Source organism: Dendrobium catenatum, unplaced genomic scaffold (genome assembly GCF_001605985.2).
Source record: "Dendrobium catenatum unplaced genomic scaffold, ASM160598v2 original_scaffold_61322, whole genome shotgun sequence".
NCBI lineage: Eukaryota > Viridiplantae > Streptophyta > Magnoliopsida > Asparagales > Orchidaceae > Dendrobium > Dendrobium catenatum.
Window position 1 is genome coordinate 1,025,408 of NW_021379772.1, and position 21,768 is coordinate 1,047,175.

Below are 21,768 nucleotides of genomic sequence, written 5' to 3' on the forward strand. Positions count from 1 at the left end.
TGTTCCTGCAAGAAATTCTCCAAAAAACAAAATCAGTAATATAGCATTTTGAACTAAAATTAAACTTGAAATTAAAACAACTCTTGTAGCAATAGTGGCACAACAGCCCCAGGTTCCTCCAGAGAAAACAAATAAAGATTTGATGACTTTCCTTCCTCATATCCACAGAAAAATACCAATTGTTACAGACTAAAATGTTAGAATCACTATACCATCTCCAGCTTTCCCGAATGCCCCACTGAATTCTATTCAACCAACAAATAACAACTTCCCTACTCCACCACCAAGGCAATAAAACAATCCAAACCTGAAAACAAACAGAGATGCTAAACTAGAACTGGAGCATAAACTCCAAACTCCAGATCCCACAAAACTTAAGCAGATCACGACGCAAGAAATAGTAGATAAGACATAATAGTAAAACTAATATCTCTATAGCTAAACAAAAGATTCCAGAGCACATCAAAGACAGAACCCCAAATGAAAGACCAACAATTCCAGCTCCCAGGAGTAGCAGAACAGAAATAAAATAAGGTACAGGCTCCTAAGAGCAGCAAATCAAACATCACGAAACCCAGGGCAAGAAAAACAAACACCAAAAAACTCAAAAACATAAAATCAGCTCGATCTAATATAAGGCAGACCAATTTTATTCAGAGTCACCAAACCTTTTAACGTATGAGGCAAATTATTCACATCAAACTCCATTTCCTCCTCCAATCTGCTCCCAAGTTTAGCCAAACAGTCAGCACACGCATTACCTTCTCTAAACATATGCTTAATCGTATAATTCATAGTAGAGAGGGCCAAACAAATTTTCCTGATAATGTAAAATAACTGAGGATGAAACACATCGACATTGTTAATAATTTGAATAACGTTTAAAGCATCCACCTCAATCTCAATATTAAAAAAAACCTCTATTGCTACAAATAATAAGACCTTTAAGTAAGCCTATTAGCTCAACAAAAATGACCATACACTGAGATAAAGGGCTCGCATAAGCCACAATTACTTTGCCAAAATTGTCCCGAATAAGACCCCCAAAACCAGCAAAGTTAAGATCAACAGATCCATCAGTATTGAGCTTGAGGGAGGGAGATAACGGTTTTAACCATCTCATAACTCTAACATTACTAATAAAATCCTCAGTACTAATAGGGATACCCAGCTTCTCACACAAAACATCACAATGGAGTAAATTATTTCTCGATATAAGCTTACCATCAAATAATTGAAGCAATTTATGATTAATATTAGAGATAATCACCTTATTCTCCATCTTAATCCCATTATGTTTAGCTTCATTACGGCCCTTCCACAGGAACCACAAAATAAGAATAGGCAATAAGTTAAGCACATGATCTTTAACCGAGGAAATCCATTCAGTTAAAAAAGACTGAACAACAAATACATATATATAATTAATAACAGGAAAGGGTTTGTTAACAATCATAGCATAATACCTCCATACTTTTTGAGCAATATCACCATAAAGAAAGACATGATCAATACTTTCAATATCAGAACAACAATGGCATTTCGAAGTCAAGTAAAAACCTTTATTCCAAAGCCTAACATCAACTGGTAAAAAACCTTTGATACACCTCCAAGCAAGAATAAAATAAGATAAGGGAATGTTATTGTGCCAAATATTACCATAAATTCTGGAAGCCTCATTCTTAATTCTAAACACTTCCCAAACCTTTTTAATTTTGAAAAGACCATCGGTAGAACAGTTAAAGAGAATGCGGTCATCATCACAAATATTCAACGGAATGCTCAAAACCTGATTTAAAATGACTTCGGGTAACAGATAAGTAAGCTTATTAATATTCCAATTACCATTGTTAATGAAGTAACTAACCTTAGTAGAAATGAGAGTATGAGAGAAAAGCATGCTGTCAATCGAACCCGTACCTAACCAATTATCTTGCCAAAAAAAAATCTCCCCTTTACCCAAACCCCATTGGATAAACGACTCCGCAACCTAGCTAATGTTACATAACCTCTTCCAAACAGAAGAGTCAGACTTCTTAACCATACAACCAGTGGGATGTTTCTCTTTACAGTACTTGGCATGCATGAAATTAGCCCATAAACTACTATTAGATCTAAAGGAAAACCAGAGTTTATAAGAGAAAGCCGTAATATGTCCAAAATACTCTTACACCCGAGACCACCTTCATTAAAAGGGCCACAAATTTTAAGCCAAGAAGACCACAAAATGCAAGACCTACTATTCTTAGCTCCCCAAAAAAACTTATTTATGAGTCTTTCCAATCTAAGGCAAATAGAAGGAGCAGGATTAAGCGTATGAAAAATGAAGATAGGGATCGAATTTAACACATGTTTAATAAGAAGCAGTCTACCACCAAACGAGAGAAAATTCGTAGACCAATTGATAATTATGTTTTGAAACACCGTAACCATCTCCTCAAAAAGTATGCTCTTCTTTTTACCATTAAAAATAGGGGTACCCAAGTATTTAATTGGCAGAGAAGAAAAATTAAACCCACAAATCCTTTTAATATCGTTAATTCTACCTTGACTAGCAGATTTAGAGATAATAAAAGTACTTTTATTCTTATTAATCGAAAGGCCATTCATATTTTGAAAATCATTTAAATGCGTGATAAGAAATTTAGTATTAGTTAAAGAACTAGTAGCAAAAATGATAAAGTCATTAGCAAAACTCAGATGAGTAATCGGAATACCACCCATAGTATGATAAAACAACTTAGGATGTCTTCTATAATGAAACTCCAAACCCCTGGATAAATAATCAACCGCAATTATAAATAAAGCAGGGGAAAGAGGATCACCTTGGCGCAGACCTTGACTAGATTTAAAAAAAACCATTACTTTTTCCATTAATGAACCAGCGCATGACATTCCGCCGGAAAGTGCGCCAGAAACCAGATTTCCATCGGATTTCACATGTTACCGGCGGATTATATCTGCCGGTAATAGCGGGTTTTCCTATAGTGTTAGTAATATCCAATTTGAAAATAATGTTCCCACCTTTAATTTTAGCATTGATATCATGCGTCACTTCTTGAGCTAGCAAAATATTATCAAAAATGCTCCTACCTTTGACAAAGCTAGTTTGATTCTGAGAAATAATCCTAGGTAATATATTAATAAGTCTAGTGGCAATGATCTTAGAAATGAGCTCGTTAAAAAAATAGCATAAACTAATCGGTCTAAAGTCATTCTAGTTATTGGTAGCCTCCTTAAAAATTAAAACAATATTGGTAGAGGAGAAAATTTTAATATAGGGATTCCCCGAAAAAAAATCAGAAACAACATCCAAAATATCCCCTTTAGTAATATGCCAAGTATTAATAAAGAACTTAGTAGTAAAACCATCCGGGCCAGCCATAGAATCCCTATTCATAGCCTGCATAACCTTCCAAACCTCTTCCTCAGAAGGGGCAAGAGTAAGATTAAAATTATCAGTATCCAAAATATAGCAAGGAACAATATAAGGATTCACAATAGGAGACGACATAAAGCCACAATTAAAAATATTACTAAAGTGATCAACCCCGGAATTTAAAATAGCATCCTCCTCCTCCAAGACCCTCCCATTATCAATAGCAATTTTAAAAATGTGATTCCTAATTTTTTTTCTTGTTAGCCAAAGCATGGAAAAACTTGGTGTTTCTATCACCCTCAACAATGAATTTAGTAGTAGCTTTTTTATGCCAATAGGTTTCTTCTTGATCGTGTAACTTAAACAATTTAATCTTAGCATTATTGAGCTCAGAAAGATTAAAACTATCAGGATTAAGCATATAAACATTTTCAAGCTCCATCACCTCCTTCTCAGCATTCTTAATATTAGAGAATAAATTTTTAAAGATATGTTTGTTCCACCATCTCAAAACTTGCTTCACCCTACTAAGATTATTCCAAAGCTTAGCTATACCCGAAATATTGCCATCAGGGAAAATAGGAGCATGCCAATTGTTTTCAACAACATTAAGAAAATCATGATGAGATAACCACATATTTTGAAATTTAAAAACAGTAGGAATGTAACTGTTATTGGCATTAATAGTAAGCAGTAAAGGGGCATGATAAGAAGCAGTCTTACTGAGGTGCTCCACATGAATCATATGAAACTTAGCTATCCAATCATTATTAAAAAGAATTCTATCTAGTCTTTGCCACAAGTTATCTCTACTCCAAGTATAAGCATTCCCAAAAAAACCTATATCCTGTAAATCACAAGTAGATATCATGGAGTTAAAATCCTCCATAGCATTAATATTAGGACTATTAACTCCCAATCTTTCATTGGCATTAAAAATAACATTGAAATCCCCTCCAACACACCACGGCCCTGATGTGTTAGAAGCAAAATTCTTAAGCTGAACCCACAGGGCAAGACGACCTACTCTAGAGCAGTCGGCATAGACAAAAGATGCATTACAATCAAAATTAAACATAGATATATAAACATTCACAACTTGAATAAAATCATTCAGGATGTTCACATTGATGGCATTGTTCCAAAAAATCCAAATCTTATTAGAACAATTAGCAAATTTATTCATAAAACCTAATTTAGAAGCAGTAATATTCAATCTACTCATGTTAATCAAAAGTTCAATTAAAACCAAAAGATGAATATTATGAATCCTACAAATATTTTTAACTCTAGTAATCGAATCCTTCCCACCAATACCCCTAACATTCCAAATAAGGGACTTAACCATGAGAATCGTTAGAGGTAGTTTAAGTTTTTCTAGAGAACGGCATAGAGGAAGCAGATTCCTTGGATTTCTTCCCTTTTTTCTTAGAAACTTTAGTAAAGTTCTCCTCCTCAAGGTTTTTAATATAGGATTAATCATCCACAGTATTTTTGATGTTGTTGTTGTTATGTTTGTTGGAAATATCATTAGAAAATAGATAAAAGGCACATTAAATTTATCTATTTTTCCTTAAAAGATTTTCAAACAATATATATTTGCTCCATGTTATATGTAGGTTATGTTATGGATATTAGAAATAAAAAAAGTTGAATATATAACCGATTGGCATAAGGACGAAATACATTAACATATGAATTCATTAATGGGGTGAACATTTTCCTAACGGTTTGGGACGGTTTTTTTACTACTTGGTAACGTAGCTTTTTAGTACAAAAATTTTATTTTTTTGTGCTAGAAAACTGCTTTAGGAAGCAATAAGAAAGTCATCCCAAACGAAGCCTATGAATTAAACTTGTTTGTAGAATCAATTTTTAAACCATTTTTAACTTATTACTAGCTTGTTTTAAAAGATATTGAATAGGTCTCTGTTCAATCTTTCATCAGTTGTTTTATTAAGGAATTGAGAAGGCAAAACCTGTTTACCGAATTAAACTATTATAGACATTGACATATATATGGCCTGCGGATATAGACACCAACCAAAAAAAAAATAAATTTCTTTTTATTTTATACACCATCATAATATTACGAATATTATTTTCATTTATCGAAGAACAAGACTAGATAATATGTGATCAGCATAAGAATTAATAAAGATAAGCATTAACAGCAAACATCTATCAGTTAACACCACAAAATTCAAACTATTAATTATGAGTGCCAATATTTCCATTTGATATTGGCAAAAAAAAATTCTAAACATTATACGTTATAGATCATTTTAGTTAAATTATTGTTATTATCTGTGCCTCTCAAACACTATTAATTTAAATAAATAAAAAGAAAGAAGAATCAATTAAGGTTTCATTTAGGACGGCTTTCTTATTAATGTTTTACAAAGCAGTTTTTTAGCACAAAAATTTCTTCAACTAGAAATTTTTGTACTGAATAGTTGCTTTAAAAAGCATTAAGAAAGTTATTCCAAAAGAAGCCTAAGTATGCCTTGACTACTACTCCTTGCATGTTTAAATGCAAAACTATCCACCATGCATGGCATGGCCACTTCTGCATGCATGCAGCTGAAGCAGATCTACTGCTGCTGTTGATTTCCATAAAAAGATCCCACTGAATTATCAAATCTTGAGAATCCATAGTTATCCAATGCAAAGTTTTGTCTTGACCCAAAGAAAGAATCATTAGCCACTTGACTTATGTGGGTTGGTAGAGCCATTGGCCTTGTAGGCGCTGTAAAATTATTGAAACTGTAGAAGTTATTGCCGAGTAATGGCTTGCTAATCATGCTTCCCTTTCCTCGAGGAGGTGGGGCGTCATGGTTGTGCTTTCCTTCATAGGCTGTGATCACTGCCCTTAGATCTGTTGATGCCCTCTCTATATGTTTTCTCACTGGGCAATGGGCGGTTGTGCATTTGTAGTAGCTCCTATTGAAAAGAAAAATGTTAATAAAATCAGTAAGCAGCTTTTAATTTGAAAAGTTAAGGTAGCTTGTATGAATTACTAGCTTTATTGCAAGGAAAAATAAAGAACAACTACAGGAAAACGTGGGATTATCGTCGGAGCTTCCGGCAGATCTATACACTCCGGTTTCTACGGTATTGTTACCGGCGTCTAATGCGACGTAATTATTACGGCGACATTACCGTATGAAATTCCACCGGAAAGTCGACGGAAACATCCTCTTTCCATCGGAATTTTCATTTTACCGGCGAATTTTGTTCGCCGGTAATAACGGTTTTACTGTAGTTAACTATGCAAGCTTGTGAGACTCACCTAGGATTTGGATTCCCCTTCACCACCTTTTGCCCGTACTTCCTCCATCGATAGCCATCATCAAGTACATCCATGTCGCTTGTGGTTTGAATCACTACTTTAGGTGTTTTTATGTTTCTACTACTTGAGAAACCATCATTCTCAGAATCATTTTTCCTATATACAAATGAAAAAAGAGGAACAAATTATATCGATAATCTATATAGAGACGTCATTGAAGAACTATGTATAAAATATTTTCTTACATTTTTTTCCAATCGGGCTCATCCTCATCAAAACCATCTCCCTGAGATTTGGTCATCATAGAGTTCATATCAAAATCATCATCACCATATGAAGCAGAAGAGTTCTCTGCATTTGTTATAGAATCAAGTACTTGAGAATTTAAGAAGGTCTGATCTGATCCAAAACAAGATGAGTTCCTTCTTGTGGGCTTAGGTTTTGCATGACTGTGTTTTCCCTTGTATATAATCTCAGTTATTTGGCCTTCTAATGTCTTTTCAACCTTCTTTTTAGATGGACAATTTGGATATGTGCACTTATAATAGCTTCTAGGGTTTTCACTCCCTTTCACTTGCTTCTGTCCATATTTTCTCCAGTTATATCCATCTTCTACTCCCTTTTGATCATTTAGGGCTTGAGCTGCCATGATTGTACTGATGTGCACAGACTCATCATGATTGTTTTGTTGTGCAGATAATGGAATCACTGTTGAATTTGATTCAGCTGGATGGTTGTAGCTCCACAGTTGTTGATGTTCTCCTTGTGCATGTTTTTCCTTGAATAAGATAAATGTTGTGGTTTAGTATGACAAAGTTCAAATCAAAATATTTTATTAGGAAATTATTTTAGAACTTTGTTTTCCTCTTTTGTTGGGAAGGACGATATATTCCAATCTTTGTAGTCTAGTTCATAAATTTTCAACATTGTGGTTTTGTGTTGTCTCTTCCAAATTTGATAAATTTATAAGAAAAAATCTTTTGAGGATGTTTTGATTACAATTCCATTAAATTATAGTAGAAATAAGACGACTTTAATATAAAATTAGTAAAATATTATTGGATTTATTTCAAGAAAAAATTGATCAAATTTGAAATCTATCTCAATTTTTATTCAATTCAGGAGAGTTACAAAAAATATTTGTACTACAAAGCTGTTTTAAAAAAGCTGTCTCAAACGAAGTTTTAGTTATTCTAGTAGAAATCAGATGAATTAGTTGACTTTCATAAACCTTGGCAGCTTATCAAAGTTGTGACAAACTAGGTACCTGAAAAATTTTCCACTTTTTAAAGATATTTAATTTTTTTATTTTTTAACAAAAAGTAAACAACTTGAGGAGTATTTATTAGATTTTTTTTTTTTTAAAAAAAGGTTGTTCTTCTTCACAAAGGAGCAAAGCAAAACTATAGGAACCTCCATTATTTTAGATAAATGAAGTTGGATCAAGAAGAAGACATACTGAAGTCGTAACTAGGCCCATTGATGAAGGAAGATAGGAAGAAGCTTGCAAACTTTCTGGTCTTGTAGAAGTTTGGAAGGATATATCAGAGTAAGACTTGGATTCCTCCATTATTCCTTGCATATAATTAATACTGTTGTTCCTCCAGTTGAAGGCATGTGATGAAAAATTTTCAGCGTCTTGAGAAGCCGTGATCTGCTACAAGATAACAAACTGACCTTATCAATTGTATCTGATAAGAAAGTTATGCAGAAACAATGGAAATGTACACAAACAATATCAGTTTTTTTATAAATAATCAATCAAAAGACTGGTTGATTTCTGTTATGTTAAAACCATTTAGTTAATATGATATCAACCTATAAGCTTGCATGCACGTATATATTTTCAGCAACAAAAGTTGAAGAAAAGTTCCATTCATACAATTACAATAACTTACATTAGATGATGAAAGGAGCATCGGTGAGCCAAGAAGCTCGGTCGGGCTAATGTCTCCGGGGATAGAGAAGAAGGAAGAATGGGAGATAGGCACTGGAGAAGGAGGAGCTAATTTAAACTTAGCTAATCCAACTTCTCCATTGAACTCAGTTGAAAACCTTGGCCTTGCAGAAAGTGATATAGGCCTCTCTTCATGAACGTTGCTGATAGTATGATCCCTACTAGCTTTAAAGAAGCTGTGATTGGATGACGAAGGTGTTGAGAAGGAGAAGGTAGCTGCTGGTGTAGTAGAATTCATGGAGAGAGAGAGAGAGAGAGAGAGAGAGAGAGAGAGAGAGAGAGAAGAGGGGAAAAGAGAAAAAGAGAGAGAGAGAGAGAGAGAGAGAGAGAGAGAGAGACCAGAAGTGGTAGGAATGAGTGGGTAGAAGAAGTGAATTGGGAGGTAGAAGATTGCAATAATATGAGAAATGAAGGCGGTGGAACTTATGTTAAGTTGCATGAGATGATTCAAAGATAAGAGGAGAGACTGAGTCACAGAGGACAGTGACAGAGATGAGGTTAAGAAGAGACAGAAAGGCATTCTAAGGAGGAAGGCAAGGGCGTATTTTTGACCAGAAAAGAATAATTTCAAAGCCCATGGCTTTGAATGGTCAGCAAGCCGGCTAGCCAGGTCTTGAACTGTTCTTACAGTTTTGGTTTACATTTTAATATTTTCCTTTATATGGGCTTTCTATTATTTTTAAGAGATTTTAAGGGCTTGTTTGTGAGAAATGATTATATCATCTATTTATAATAGATAATAAATGAAGTATTCGTAGCTGAAAACGCATTTTGGCTACCGAAAATTCTCCAGGAATGGCTGCAATGGAATGAGACGTGGCACCATTAGAAATTCTTTCAGTGATGTGACGCTGAAATTGTTACCTCTGCGTTAAATCTTGGTGTGTTTGAATTTTGAATTTTTATGGGCATTTGAGGGACATTATAAATATTTGTGATTTTCTTCGTATGAGATTTTCTATCAACACGATCATCATCGGAGTTTCTATGGGTTGTTACATTTTGAATAAATTTAGATGAGATTTAAGGCATATATATTTTGGAATCTTTATAACTTAATGATCAAAATCATAAATTTAAAATTAAGTTTTAATTAATCCACCTAAATGGTTAATCACTTAAAAAAGAAATGTGTGGGTTAATAAATTGAAAAATATAAACTTGATTTTGAAAGTTAAACCCTTCACCTAAATTAGGGTAGTTATTTAGCTAACACTAACTTTGCACATGCTTAGGTGCTAGATATAACATTTTTGTAGGCATCCTATGGTAGGGTGTAGCTAAGATAATATTGTTTTAATTTTTTTTTTTTTTTAGTTTGTACTTGTGATGATGTGATATTGTGTTTATGATTTAAATTATTTATGATTGCTTTATTTCTTTATTTTATAGAATAATAAGTAGACACTTGCCCTTAAGTAGTTAGACTATTCATATAGATATCTTCTGCACATGACCACATTCCCTAATGAAAAGTCATAATAATCATAATGTTCTCTCTAACATGTAATATATGGATTGCTAATGCTTTAAGAATGTAGCCCTAATGATTAGGTATGGATGTGAATACAATTGCTTTATTATAATTTTGTTAATCTCTATTTTATAGGGAATTTATATAATTTTCTTTTTTCTGTATGTAATTTTAGTCAGAAAAGCCATATAGGCATGTGTATATTTTAGAAAGTAGTAGGCCAAACATATGAGGATTGATCAAGACCCGCATGCATGTCATTCATTGATGTATAATTTTAGGCTGAGTTGTAATTATGGTAGATGTTAGCTACCTATTTTTTTTCCTGGGGCATATTATAGAACCCAGTTGCACTTCTGGCCTTTCATTTTTTATTTTATTCTAGGATGACTGATATGTTTACTCTTGATTGTGTATTAGGATGGCATGGCTTTCTTAGATTTCCTCGATTGTTTTACTTGGGGGTTTCTTGGATGGAGTTTTCATGTTAGGCTCTCAGGATGTTACTTTGTTTAATCAAGATAAATAAATATAAGGCTTAAAATCAACCAAAATGCTATCAAAATTTAATATATAACCCCTTGGGTCACTTTTTAAAAGTTTAACTTATACTAAAAATCAAGGCCACTTTTTAGTAAGTGGGTTTGCTGGAGGGGTTTTTCGGCTGAAAGGGTTTGGGCTTTTCTCTGTTCTCAGAATCTGGGGCATAATTACTGTTGGTATGGGGAGTTTATGCTTGGGAGGTTGATGGAGCAGTTTGTGACTTCCGTGAGGGCTGCTGGGAACAATTATGGGAATTATTGGTATAGTTGTTTGGGGTTTATATTACAGTGTTCCTTACTGACTATTTTAACTGTGTTTATTGATTTCTGGAATGCCCAGTTCATCTTTCTTGTTTAGGGGGTTTGTAAGAATGGCATGGGTATTGGTATGATCAGGTTATTAACGCACACTTATTATTGTAATTGTGTCTGGCATGATTGTTTTTACAACATTTTGTTTTTGTGGAGGTGTTCTTCTTTGCAAGTTTCGAGTGTTACTTCTGGATTGTTTCTGATTGGTAGTGTTCTTTGGGCGGCGGATGAGCAGAGTTCTTGGAGATTTTTCATCTTTATTCAAGCCTGGGATTTTTGGCATATCGGCTGCTCTGGTAAGTTTTTTAAGTTTATTTTGACTGCTGATTTTTTTGGTTTCTTTGTATTGTTTTGCAGCTTTTAAGCTGGTTTTTTTGTAGAAAGACTGGGCTGAATGAGTATCATTTGGTCTTTCCTTTTTGGATGCTTTTTCAGCGTCGCCTTAGATTATATCTAGGCATTTTTGTAATTGATCTAGATGGGGATAATTGGCTCTTAGGTTTTTATTTTTCTTTAAATTTTGTAGCTCTTACGAGCGTTAGTGAGCAGATTGTCTTAGTTGGTACCCCTTTCGAGTAAAGCGATAAACATAGGTCAGGGTTACTAAGGTCCCTAATGGGATTTAGGTTATAAGTCCTCTCATTTTCTTATATTATCTAGGTTGAGGACGTTAGTGCTGGGAGTGCAGTATGTTCCTTATAGATTTAGGATTAAAGTATAGGTTATGAGTATATCGACATATGTCTTAACATTGGCTAAGCTCTCCATTCTTTACAGGCTATAAATTCATTTTATCTACATCACACTGATGGCATATCTTCCATATTTCTGTCTTATATGCCTTATATGTGATTTCTCCTCTCTTGATTTCTTTTCTTCAAGCTGACCATATGATGACATGAGCTTTGTGTGTGTTCAATATAGCCTATTAAGCATATCTCCTTTGGATTAGAAGAACCTAGGAATCTCGCTATACAAAAAAGCAAGAATAGAATAAAATAGTATCCCTAATTAAGACTGTTCTTAGGTTGAAACCTAATATATAATTAACCATGGGGGCTCACACCCATAAAAAATTGACACCCATATCAAATAAATCTCATTTGAGCTGATGTGTCGAATGAAAGAAAATCTAATAACTCTTGAATATTATATATTATTATCTATCGAGATGTGTAGGCGAAAGTTACTATTTTTCATGGGTAATCATATGTATGATTCAATTTGCTCTTCTATTTGCCTTCTATGTAGAGTGTAAAGGCTTGCGACTATTTTAACATACGAGATAGTATGATAACACAATTTGCATTCTAACCCCAGTAAGAAGTTCCCTTTTAGAGGCTCACATGTATATTTGTATTTTTCTCAAGAAATTTATTAGAATTCATTATTTTTCATTGAGGTATTGAGACAAATACATGAATATTATAGCCACTATAAAAATAAAACCATCAAAAAGTTTGACATAATTAAGATCTCTTCAAGGGCGATTTAGCCTTTGAAGGCATTTTATTTTCAATATTTTTTGGCAGTTGCCAACTATTATTTGTAGAATTAATAAAAAATGACAAATTTTATTAGGATAAAACTTATCAATATTACACTTGATGATTTAAAAAATACGTACTATATCCTTTAGTATTGACATCTTAGATATATAGGAAACTAGTAATAGTTTACATAGTAGCTCTCAACGAGGTAGTAGAGGCTTTGCTTGATTAAATTACTGAAAAACGATAAGTAGAATGTCATTTTCTATCTCATTCACAAATTTATACCTATTAAGATGAAATATCCTTTTATCGAAAAATATTGTCTTGTATTGATCTTTCATGTCTAAATATTAAGATATTATATGTTATCTAATAAGACCAGTTTAATCTCTCAAGTAAATCCTTTATAGTACATCATGACTACACTCACTTTGTCATGACAAGTAGGTGGGCAATGATATTAGTCCGATTTGATGTTATATGTAAGCCTTAACCAGCCTCCAAATGATAGGCTTAGCTACTTTTCTAGCAGAATACATGATATCTGTTGATTCTCCTTTGAATGATGATTTTATCGATGTTAAGTTTTGTATATTAGTAAGAATTAAGAATGAGAGATTTATTTTGGTTGTTCTTCCTTTATTAAAATCAATATATACTTAAAAAATAATAGTAGGAGTTAGAGCATAAGTGGATTCATATTTGTGTCTCCTAACTGAGGCATTATACAATATTCCATGCTTTAACATACACTTAAATGAATAATGTGGTAGAATATGAAGCCATTATTTTTGGCTCAAATTGGCCATTTAGATTAATATTAAGGGAATCAAAATCTATGATAACTTTTAAATTATTTATCAACCAAGTGGTTAGATTTCATATGGTACTAAAAATTGATCTTTATACTTATTATAAATTGATTATGCTACATCCTTAGTGGTACCCTTATCAAAGTATCACTTGGTAATTGGAATTTTCATTTAACAACCCTAATGTTACCCTTTAGTCACCTCTTATTGTTATCATAAGTCATCCTTTGATGATCCAACTCCTAGCATAAATTATCTTAATATGATAACAACCTTTGAATCATAGTCTTCCTTTCATGTTAACCTAAGAAAATCAAAATAAAGATGCATTTTCTTTATTAAGAGTATTTCTTGATAGTATCCTTGAATGTAATTAAGCTTAGGAAGCTTAGCCTCTATAGGATATTGACCAACCCAAATTCTCTATTTGATTTGACTTTACTTTAATGATGTACTTCTAATAAGTATATATTTTACATGAGTTGAGATAAGATTTATTATTCCTATCTTTCTAAATCTCATCTATTATGTTTTCTTATGAAATATCCTATAAGAGAAACACACTAATATTATCAATATTTTCTTATCATACTAGTCCTATTTATAGGCTTTTACAAGCCTAATCATGCTTGGAAAGCTTTAGGAACCAATAAAACATTGGTTCATTAATTGACAACTTAACCAAATATAAAGTGGGATAAAATAATCAAAATCTTACAAAAGTTAAAGCTTTCATAAATGATGAAAGTCAACTAAGCCAAATAAAGAAGGTAGAGTGATCATGAAATCTAAAAATCTTGAAGATCTTTACTTCATTGGTTGGTGTAGCTGACCTATTAATTAAAAGACCTCAAATAAAGCTCCTTAATATTTCTATATTGATTTTGAAAGGGTTCAAATATACACTCTCTTAGAGAGTTATACATGTTGATGAATCCAAATCTTGTTAAAGTGCCTTAGTTTATGAGCTAATTATCATTGGTCATTGTGTTGGTTTTGCTTCACCTAGCCAGGGTATGTAATTTTGAGGAAACAATTTTTTCAAGGGAAGTAAAATATAATGACCCAATTAGAAGAACCAATTAGTCTTCTTCTTGAAGTTTTACTTATGCTAAAAGAATAATTGATAGGAGTCATAGCCTAATAAAGTAAATCTTATATAGAGAGATGCTGAAAGGAATTCATTAAAGGACACCTACACTATAAGAATGATTAATAATTTTATGAAATAATATAGTTTAAATATAAAACATTAAGCAGTTAAACGTATTTTGCATTGCAGCAAAATGATTAAGTGTTTAATATCAAAATGAATTGGACAGAGTTCGAATCTCACCGTATGCGCTTGGACAGGCGGGGAGACTAGCGGGCAGCGGACAGGCGAGGCATGGAGTCCGGGCAGTCGATCAGCGCAGGAATGCAGTGGGCAGTGCAGGATTGAGTCCGCGCAGGCCGGCAGAGCTCCTGGGCAGTCGGGATGTCAGCAGCGGAAAGCCGTCCCGGGTAGGCGGGCAAAGAATGTTTTTTTGAATTTTTTTAATTATCTGGCGGCCAAATAGCGCCGGAAGGCTGACGGAAAAAATTTTCCGGCGCGTGTTTTACTGGCGGAAATTTTGCCACCGGAAAACCGCTGGTAAAGTCCAAAACCGCCCGAAAATTATCACATTCCGCCCGGAAAAAGCCGCCGGTAATTGATGATTTTACTGTAGTGCTAGTAGTAAGTTGGTCAAGAGTTATGTGACTAAGATGATTTTAGGAGTTGAGAGAAATAGTTTTTTTCCTAGTACCTTTGTGAATATAACTTTCTTCCAATAAAACTCAACTTTCGTTCAATTGACTTGATGATAACAAACAAACCTTCCTATTCAAAAAGTAGCATTAGTGGATGCCTTCAAGCTTAAGGGTTGTAATAGATCTAAGAGTGTCCTCTGCCTTAAGCCAAACATGGTGGCATTAAATTTGTATTAGAGTTTGTGTTCTATCAATCGATTATAATTCTAAGAAATTCAATAAATAAAGGCTTCGTTTGAGACAGCTTTTTTACTACTTTTTATAGTACAAAAGTTAAATTTTTTTGTACGAAATAGCTGTTTTAATGAGTAAAAAGTCACCCCAAACAAAAGAAAAATAGCAAATAAGAATAAATAATGATATAATCTTGTGTGATAAAGTATCAAATATAAATTATTTAATGAGGAATAAACAATTGTTAAGGTTTCTATCCATTAGAACCCATCAATTTGCATGTCTCCAATGACTCTTCTTTCATCTGCATGTTATTAATTCTAAAATAGTTTTAATAGTATTAGCTCATTTTACTCTTTTTGCTTCTAACAATATGCTAGAAGAAGATATTTGAAATAATTCATATTAATATTAAATAATAAAATAGATTAAAATATATTTTTTTAAAGCAATAAATGAGCTACTTTTCTATAAAAAAGAAAAGAAATTCAGAATTAGTCAAAGAGGGCTGGTTCAAAATTCAAACTAGAATATTGTCGGCTGTGATGAAGCCAGAAATCCTGGATGCCAAATGTGACAAACCAAATGACATAGAAAGACAAAATTGAAGTAAAATAAGTATATCATGTTATTATAAGCATCTTTCATTTTTAAGTCCATTTGTCACTCTTCAATGATGAAATTGATCGGCTTCCATATAGCATTGAATTCTGAGAATATAGCCTAGCTTCAAATCAGATAAGAACCAGTTTTATCAAGTAGAAACATCTATATACATACATGCATGCATGCATGCATATATACATATACATATATATATGTATATGTATTATTATTATCATCATCATTACTTTTATTTGATGTATATGGTCTGGGAAAAAAAACTCAAGTATAAATTTTCATTTTTCATATATTATTGATGATCATGAGTTATGCAGTTAGGGGCTATTTGGTTGGCTGAAAAAGAAATATAGAATAAAATAGAATAATGTGTAAAAGGAAAGTAATTTATTTTAAATGTTTAAAGTTGTTTAGATGAGTTTAAAGTAAATGCAAGTGATTACTTCTTTTTATTAGCTAGGCGTCAGTCAGTGGTGGCTTTCATTGTCTAATTGTAGGTAGTGGTGGGTGGCAGCAGCAAGCGGTGGTCGGTGGTCATTTGCGTTGGTCGATGATGGCCGCTGGTAGTAGCAAACAATGATGGTGGCTTACCGGCAGCCGAAGGCAATGCTAAAAAATTAAACGGCATATTTAAAAATCACTCAAATCTAATAAATTTCAAATATATCAAAATTAAACTGAATGATGCATTCTAAATACACCAAAATAATCCTCTACATTTCTTTTACAGGAAACCAAACACTAGTATTTTCAAAATTCATGCATTTGAAATACTTTACACTCATTTTACATTTAACTAAACAACTACTTAGAGAAACTTAATCATTTTTCTAAGACTAATATTGAATAAGTTATTTTTTAAATAATACATAATGTTTGCATGATATTACCAAATAAAACCTTAAAATTTATGCTTGAAAAAATCATTTTAAAGAAAACAAAGATTATTAATACTGCATATTAAAAGGAAAGCTAATTTAAAACTATTATAATGCTAAGTTTTAGCTGTCATCAAATTTTTTTTAATTGGTTTAAGAAAAAATCATCTTTGATGCTGCAATATTTTAATATTCATGTATTAGTAAACCTTATCAAAACATTACAAAGGTTTATACTTTGGAATTTATAATAGAAAAAAAAAAGGAATTTGTTTGGTTCTTTTTTATCAATGAACTTCAAAACTGAAAGAGAAAAAATTCATTAATGCCATAATATTAAATTGATTTATTTTACAATTGATCAAACTAATAAAATTTTCATTTCTTAAATTTCCAATTTCAAGAAAAAAAAACTCTCCCATTTCTATTAATTTTCGATCTATGATGTTAATTGCTTCTGCAATTGTAATGTGTGATTTATTCATTTAATTTTAACATTTTCATCTATTTGATTTAAATAAATTTTTTTTTATAGTTGTCCTTGACATGTTCTTGAAATAATCATCTCAATGAGATAAATCTAATGATGCCTAAAATGTCTTGATCCGAGTTCAGATTGACCTAAATAAAAAATTAATAAATTTAATTGGAAAATTCATGTGACACTTTGAGTCAAATATCCTCCGAATTACATGCTTATAGCTAAAATGAGTGGATCAATGAGAAGAATTTTAATGATCTCGTGATTGTTCAATTCAGAAATCATTAAGGCTATACGATGTCTAAAAAAATTATATGATTGAGGGGATTAATATAGACCTTATGATGGAATCCAGTTTATAGTTGAAATGACCATAATGTCTTATCTATAAATCTATAAATAGCATTTATACGCATTCAAAAAGATCCCATAGACAAAGGATGATTCTAGATGAGAAATTTTTAAGACAAAAGGAGTATTAGACTATGCATAACTATGTTTAATACCCATTGTTTTGTATTTTAATGCTCGTTATTGTCCAATATTGATACTTATCGGCATCCGCCATTGATTCCCTCATTACCAACAAGGTGGATGTCGCCACCAATAAAGATGCTTATCATCATCAACAAACCCAAGATTTTCCATCACCAAGGCAACATTTTTCTTCAATGCCAACATTGATGCTTATTTTTACCAACAGGACCTACATATGTTGTTGACAACAACCCCAATGCATGTCATCATCAATATAGATGATATTACTTATTGTTAACAAACCCAAAGCTTGCTATTGCTAAAAAAATTAAACCATGCCATTAACACTAATTCCAATGTTTATTATCACCACCAAGACTAACATCTTTCATTAACAATAATGTCAAAACCTACCTTGATACCAATGTTGATACTTCTCGTTGTTGCCACCAAGGCTACCAACTATCATTATCAAATATCTCTATGCCCATCATCAACAAAAGCATAGTACCAACCTTTCTGGTTGCTAATCACCTTTTTTTATACGGAGAATGAGATAGCAGACCATAGCAGATTGTCACTTGATGATAAATATAATACCTTAAGACTCTTATTTCCATCCTTCAATTTATGTTAAATGATTCATATTTTTTAAATTATATACCATGTGATGGAATGTTCCGAGTTATGATTGAAATAATCATATTGTCCTCTTCGTAAATCTATAACTAGGCTTTGCTTCTATATAATATGGAAGGACCATAAGAGGCCAAAGGTGGATTCCAAAGGAGAGAACTCTTAGGCTCAAAAAGTTTTAGAGCTCTACTTATCGACATTTGATGCCCACCATCCTTCATTGTTGATGCTCTCCATCATTAACCATTAATTTTTGTTCTTGTCAATATTGATCGTTTACACACTATATCATCAATTAAGCAAATGTCAGAATCAGCACCAATTTTATTGCAAAATGTTGCCAATAAAGTTGGAACCTATCATTGACACAATATTGATATCTATCATTACAAACACCAATGACCAACATTACCACTAATGCTAATGCCCAACATCATCAATATTATTAATCCCCCATATTACCACCATCATTGATACTTGATAATGATATTAAGGTTAATTAAAATGTTACATCAACACCAATATTGGCATTTTCCATCACCACTATAATTGACACACCTACCATCATCAATGACATTATTACTTTACATCACCATTTAGGATTATGCTCAATGTTAAAACCATCACTAACACTCAACATCATTGCCATCATTGATACCTAATGGTGCCGCCAAGGCTGATGCCTAAATTTTCCACTAATGCATTAATCGACCATCATTGCTAAGGTTAATATATATCATCATTACTAACTCCAAATCTATCATCACCAATAAAGTTGATGTATATTATCAAAGAAATTCAAATGATAATCACCACCAATAAGGTTAATGCCCATTATTAACATCAACCATGATGCCTACCAAGGCTAACAAGGATGGCACTCGTCATCTTCAATAACCTCATGCTTGTAATTACCAAAAAGTTGACACCCATCACAAACATCAATGTTAATGCTCATCATCACCACTAACGCTAATGCACATCATTACTAATAAGGCTTACACCCACCACCCACCTTACCAACTAGGCTAATATTCACTATTAATATGGCTGTAAATGCATGCCATAACCCCCAAGGACAGTTTCCTTAGACTAGACTAGAGTACTTTGGTTAGCATAACCTAGCCTATTTGATCCAATTGACCTAATTAATTAGATGTAATTGTCGCAATGAGTCCAAATTGGCACATAAACTCACTTAGATTTGATACTTAACAGTCATAAGAGTTTAGACCATCACCCAATTTTGGCACTTAAAGTACTTGACGTAAATTAATAAACCCAAGTTAGACCAAATTATACCAATTGGGATACAATGCACTCTAATAGGTCTAAATTGAGACATTGACTAGTTTTCACTATGTGCATTTGACCCATTGCAACCTACTTTTTTTTTTCGTTGCTAACAATATTGGAACATGATTGAGTCTAATAGAACCAATGCCTCAATCAGCTCATTCCATGGATTTTACTTCAAAGTAAATCCATGACAAGTCTTCTCCACCTCCCCTTGACCTAGCTTGACCATCTTGAGCTACCTTGGATCCTACATGCTTATCAAGCCTTTTTAGGATCATTGGATCAATAAAGGTTAAATTGTATTTTTCAACACTTGATAAAATATTAAAGAAAGTACTGGATGAAGTTGGGAATTATGGAACAAGCTTACTCATATAAAGGATGTTGAATGAGAGCTAATGAATGCTTTTCATAGACTGGCTTTGTCATTTAAGTCTTGCCAACAATTAATATAGCTTTGCATTTTGTTTATTTTACCATAATCATCAAAGCATATTTTATCACTCTTAAAAACATTAAAAACATCATTTTCAATATACCTTTAAATATTATTAAAACTTGCTTTCATTCATAAATTTTTGAGTCAAACCAGATTATCATGTCATGTCACTTATTGACACTCATAGCATATACATCACATTATTGTATTTTGACACCTCACTTTAATTAATTCAATTGCACATTAGTCAAGCCATAGGTTTAAAATTTATGGTATGATTTTTTCTTGTTGTTGATCTCTAATCCAACAATCTTCGTCAATTCATTTCAAAACTACAAGCCTTATACAGGCTCTACCATAGCAAATTGATGGTTGCCATTTGGAAAGCGAATGGGCTAGTCATAACTATAGACTGGATAATTCCTTTTCAACCATTTAATGATATCTACTAGCCTTTCAAAATTAATAAGAAATTCACTTTAGGTCAAAAACTATATAGAATAAATTTATCATTATTTATGAAAATTCTAAAACGCAATTTTCATAGTTTTTTTTTTTGGTTAAAACCCACGGAGGGGCCTACACGTTGATATCGGTAAAACGGTTACAAAAATCCTTAAAAGGATCCTCCAGCTCGCTAATGCTCTCAAGAGCTACAATGAAAAAAGAAAAAATAAAAAAAACCTAAGAGCCGGTGGTTCCTTATCCTAAGATTACAAAAATAGCATAAATAAGAAAATAGGCTGTAAAGAAACAGCACCCAAAATTGGAAGATCAGATGTATCTCGTTTAGCACAATCTTCCTGCAAAATTGATAATGAAAGTAGAAAAGCAAATAAAAAGCCAAAACAAAGAGTACCTTGCAGTCGTTGATGTTCCAGACAATTAAAGAAAATAACCACCTGCAAAGAACTCTCAAACCAGAAATATTAGATTGATAGGAAAACCGACAGGATAATAACACAGTAACATAGAGTTACCATCTGAAAGTATAACCCGTTAGAAAGTCCAGCCGGATCCAGCAACCCCAGCTAATAAGCAGGTAATACCTCTTCCCCAAAACATCTAAAACAATCCGCAGAGATCTAAGAATAAAAATACACTTACAGTAGTTATTAACCCCGTAGACCTGCAACCTCCAGCCCATCACAAAACTAATAAAGTAGTAAATCCAGGAGAAAAACATACAGAATAGCGAAACCCCCCAAATAATCCACCTGCTCCAGCAAAACACCCACAAGGAAAGAAAATGCCAGCAGAGTAAATAATGTAACCCAGCCACGAAGTGGCCAAAAAGAAACCTGCACCATCCAAAAGAAAACACCACAAAACACGAAAAACCTGCACCAGCCAAATGAAAACCTGTACCAGCCAACATAAAAAAAAACCAGCTCACAGCTCACCAACCAAACCAAAGAATACCAAAACATAGAATTAGATATGACGAATGTAAGGTAAACCAATTTTATCAAGATTAATCATTCCTTTAAGAGGAATAGGCAGCTCAGACAAGGGATGCTCCAGCAGAATATCACTTTAATTTGAGAACCAAAATTAGCAAGCCAATCCGCACAAGCATTACCTTCGCGGTAAATATGGGAAATATTAAAATTGAGCAAAGAGAGAGCCATTTTAATCTTCCTAATAGTGTAAAAATTTTGAGGGAAACAAACATCTTTCTCGTTAATAATGTGAATAACAAGAGTAGAAT

The 21,768-nt window shown here is 32.8% G+C and overlaps 1 protein-coding gene across 1 annotated transcript; it reads right to left on the reverse strand.

Moving 5' to 3' along the window:
- Positions 1-5,973: 5,973 nt before the first annotated feature.
- LOC110112932 (WRKY transcription factor WRKY24-like) lies at positions 5,974-8,866 on the reverse strand. The gene is made up of 5 exons (XM_020845319.1): positions 8,570-8,866; positions 8,131-8,325; positions 6,917-7,449; positions 6,672-6,827; positions 5,974-6,322 (listed from the first exon to the last, which is right to left on the reverse strand). Exons 1-5 carry the CDS (start codon positions 8,864-8,866, stop codon positions 5,974-5,976), a joined length of 1,530 nt encoding a protein of 509 aa, XP_020700978.1.
- Positions 8,867-21,768: the final 12,902 nt, after the last annotated feature.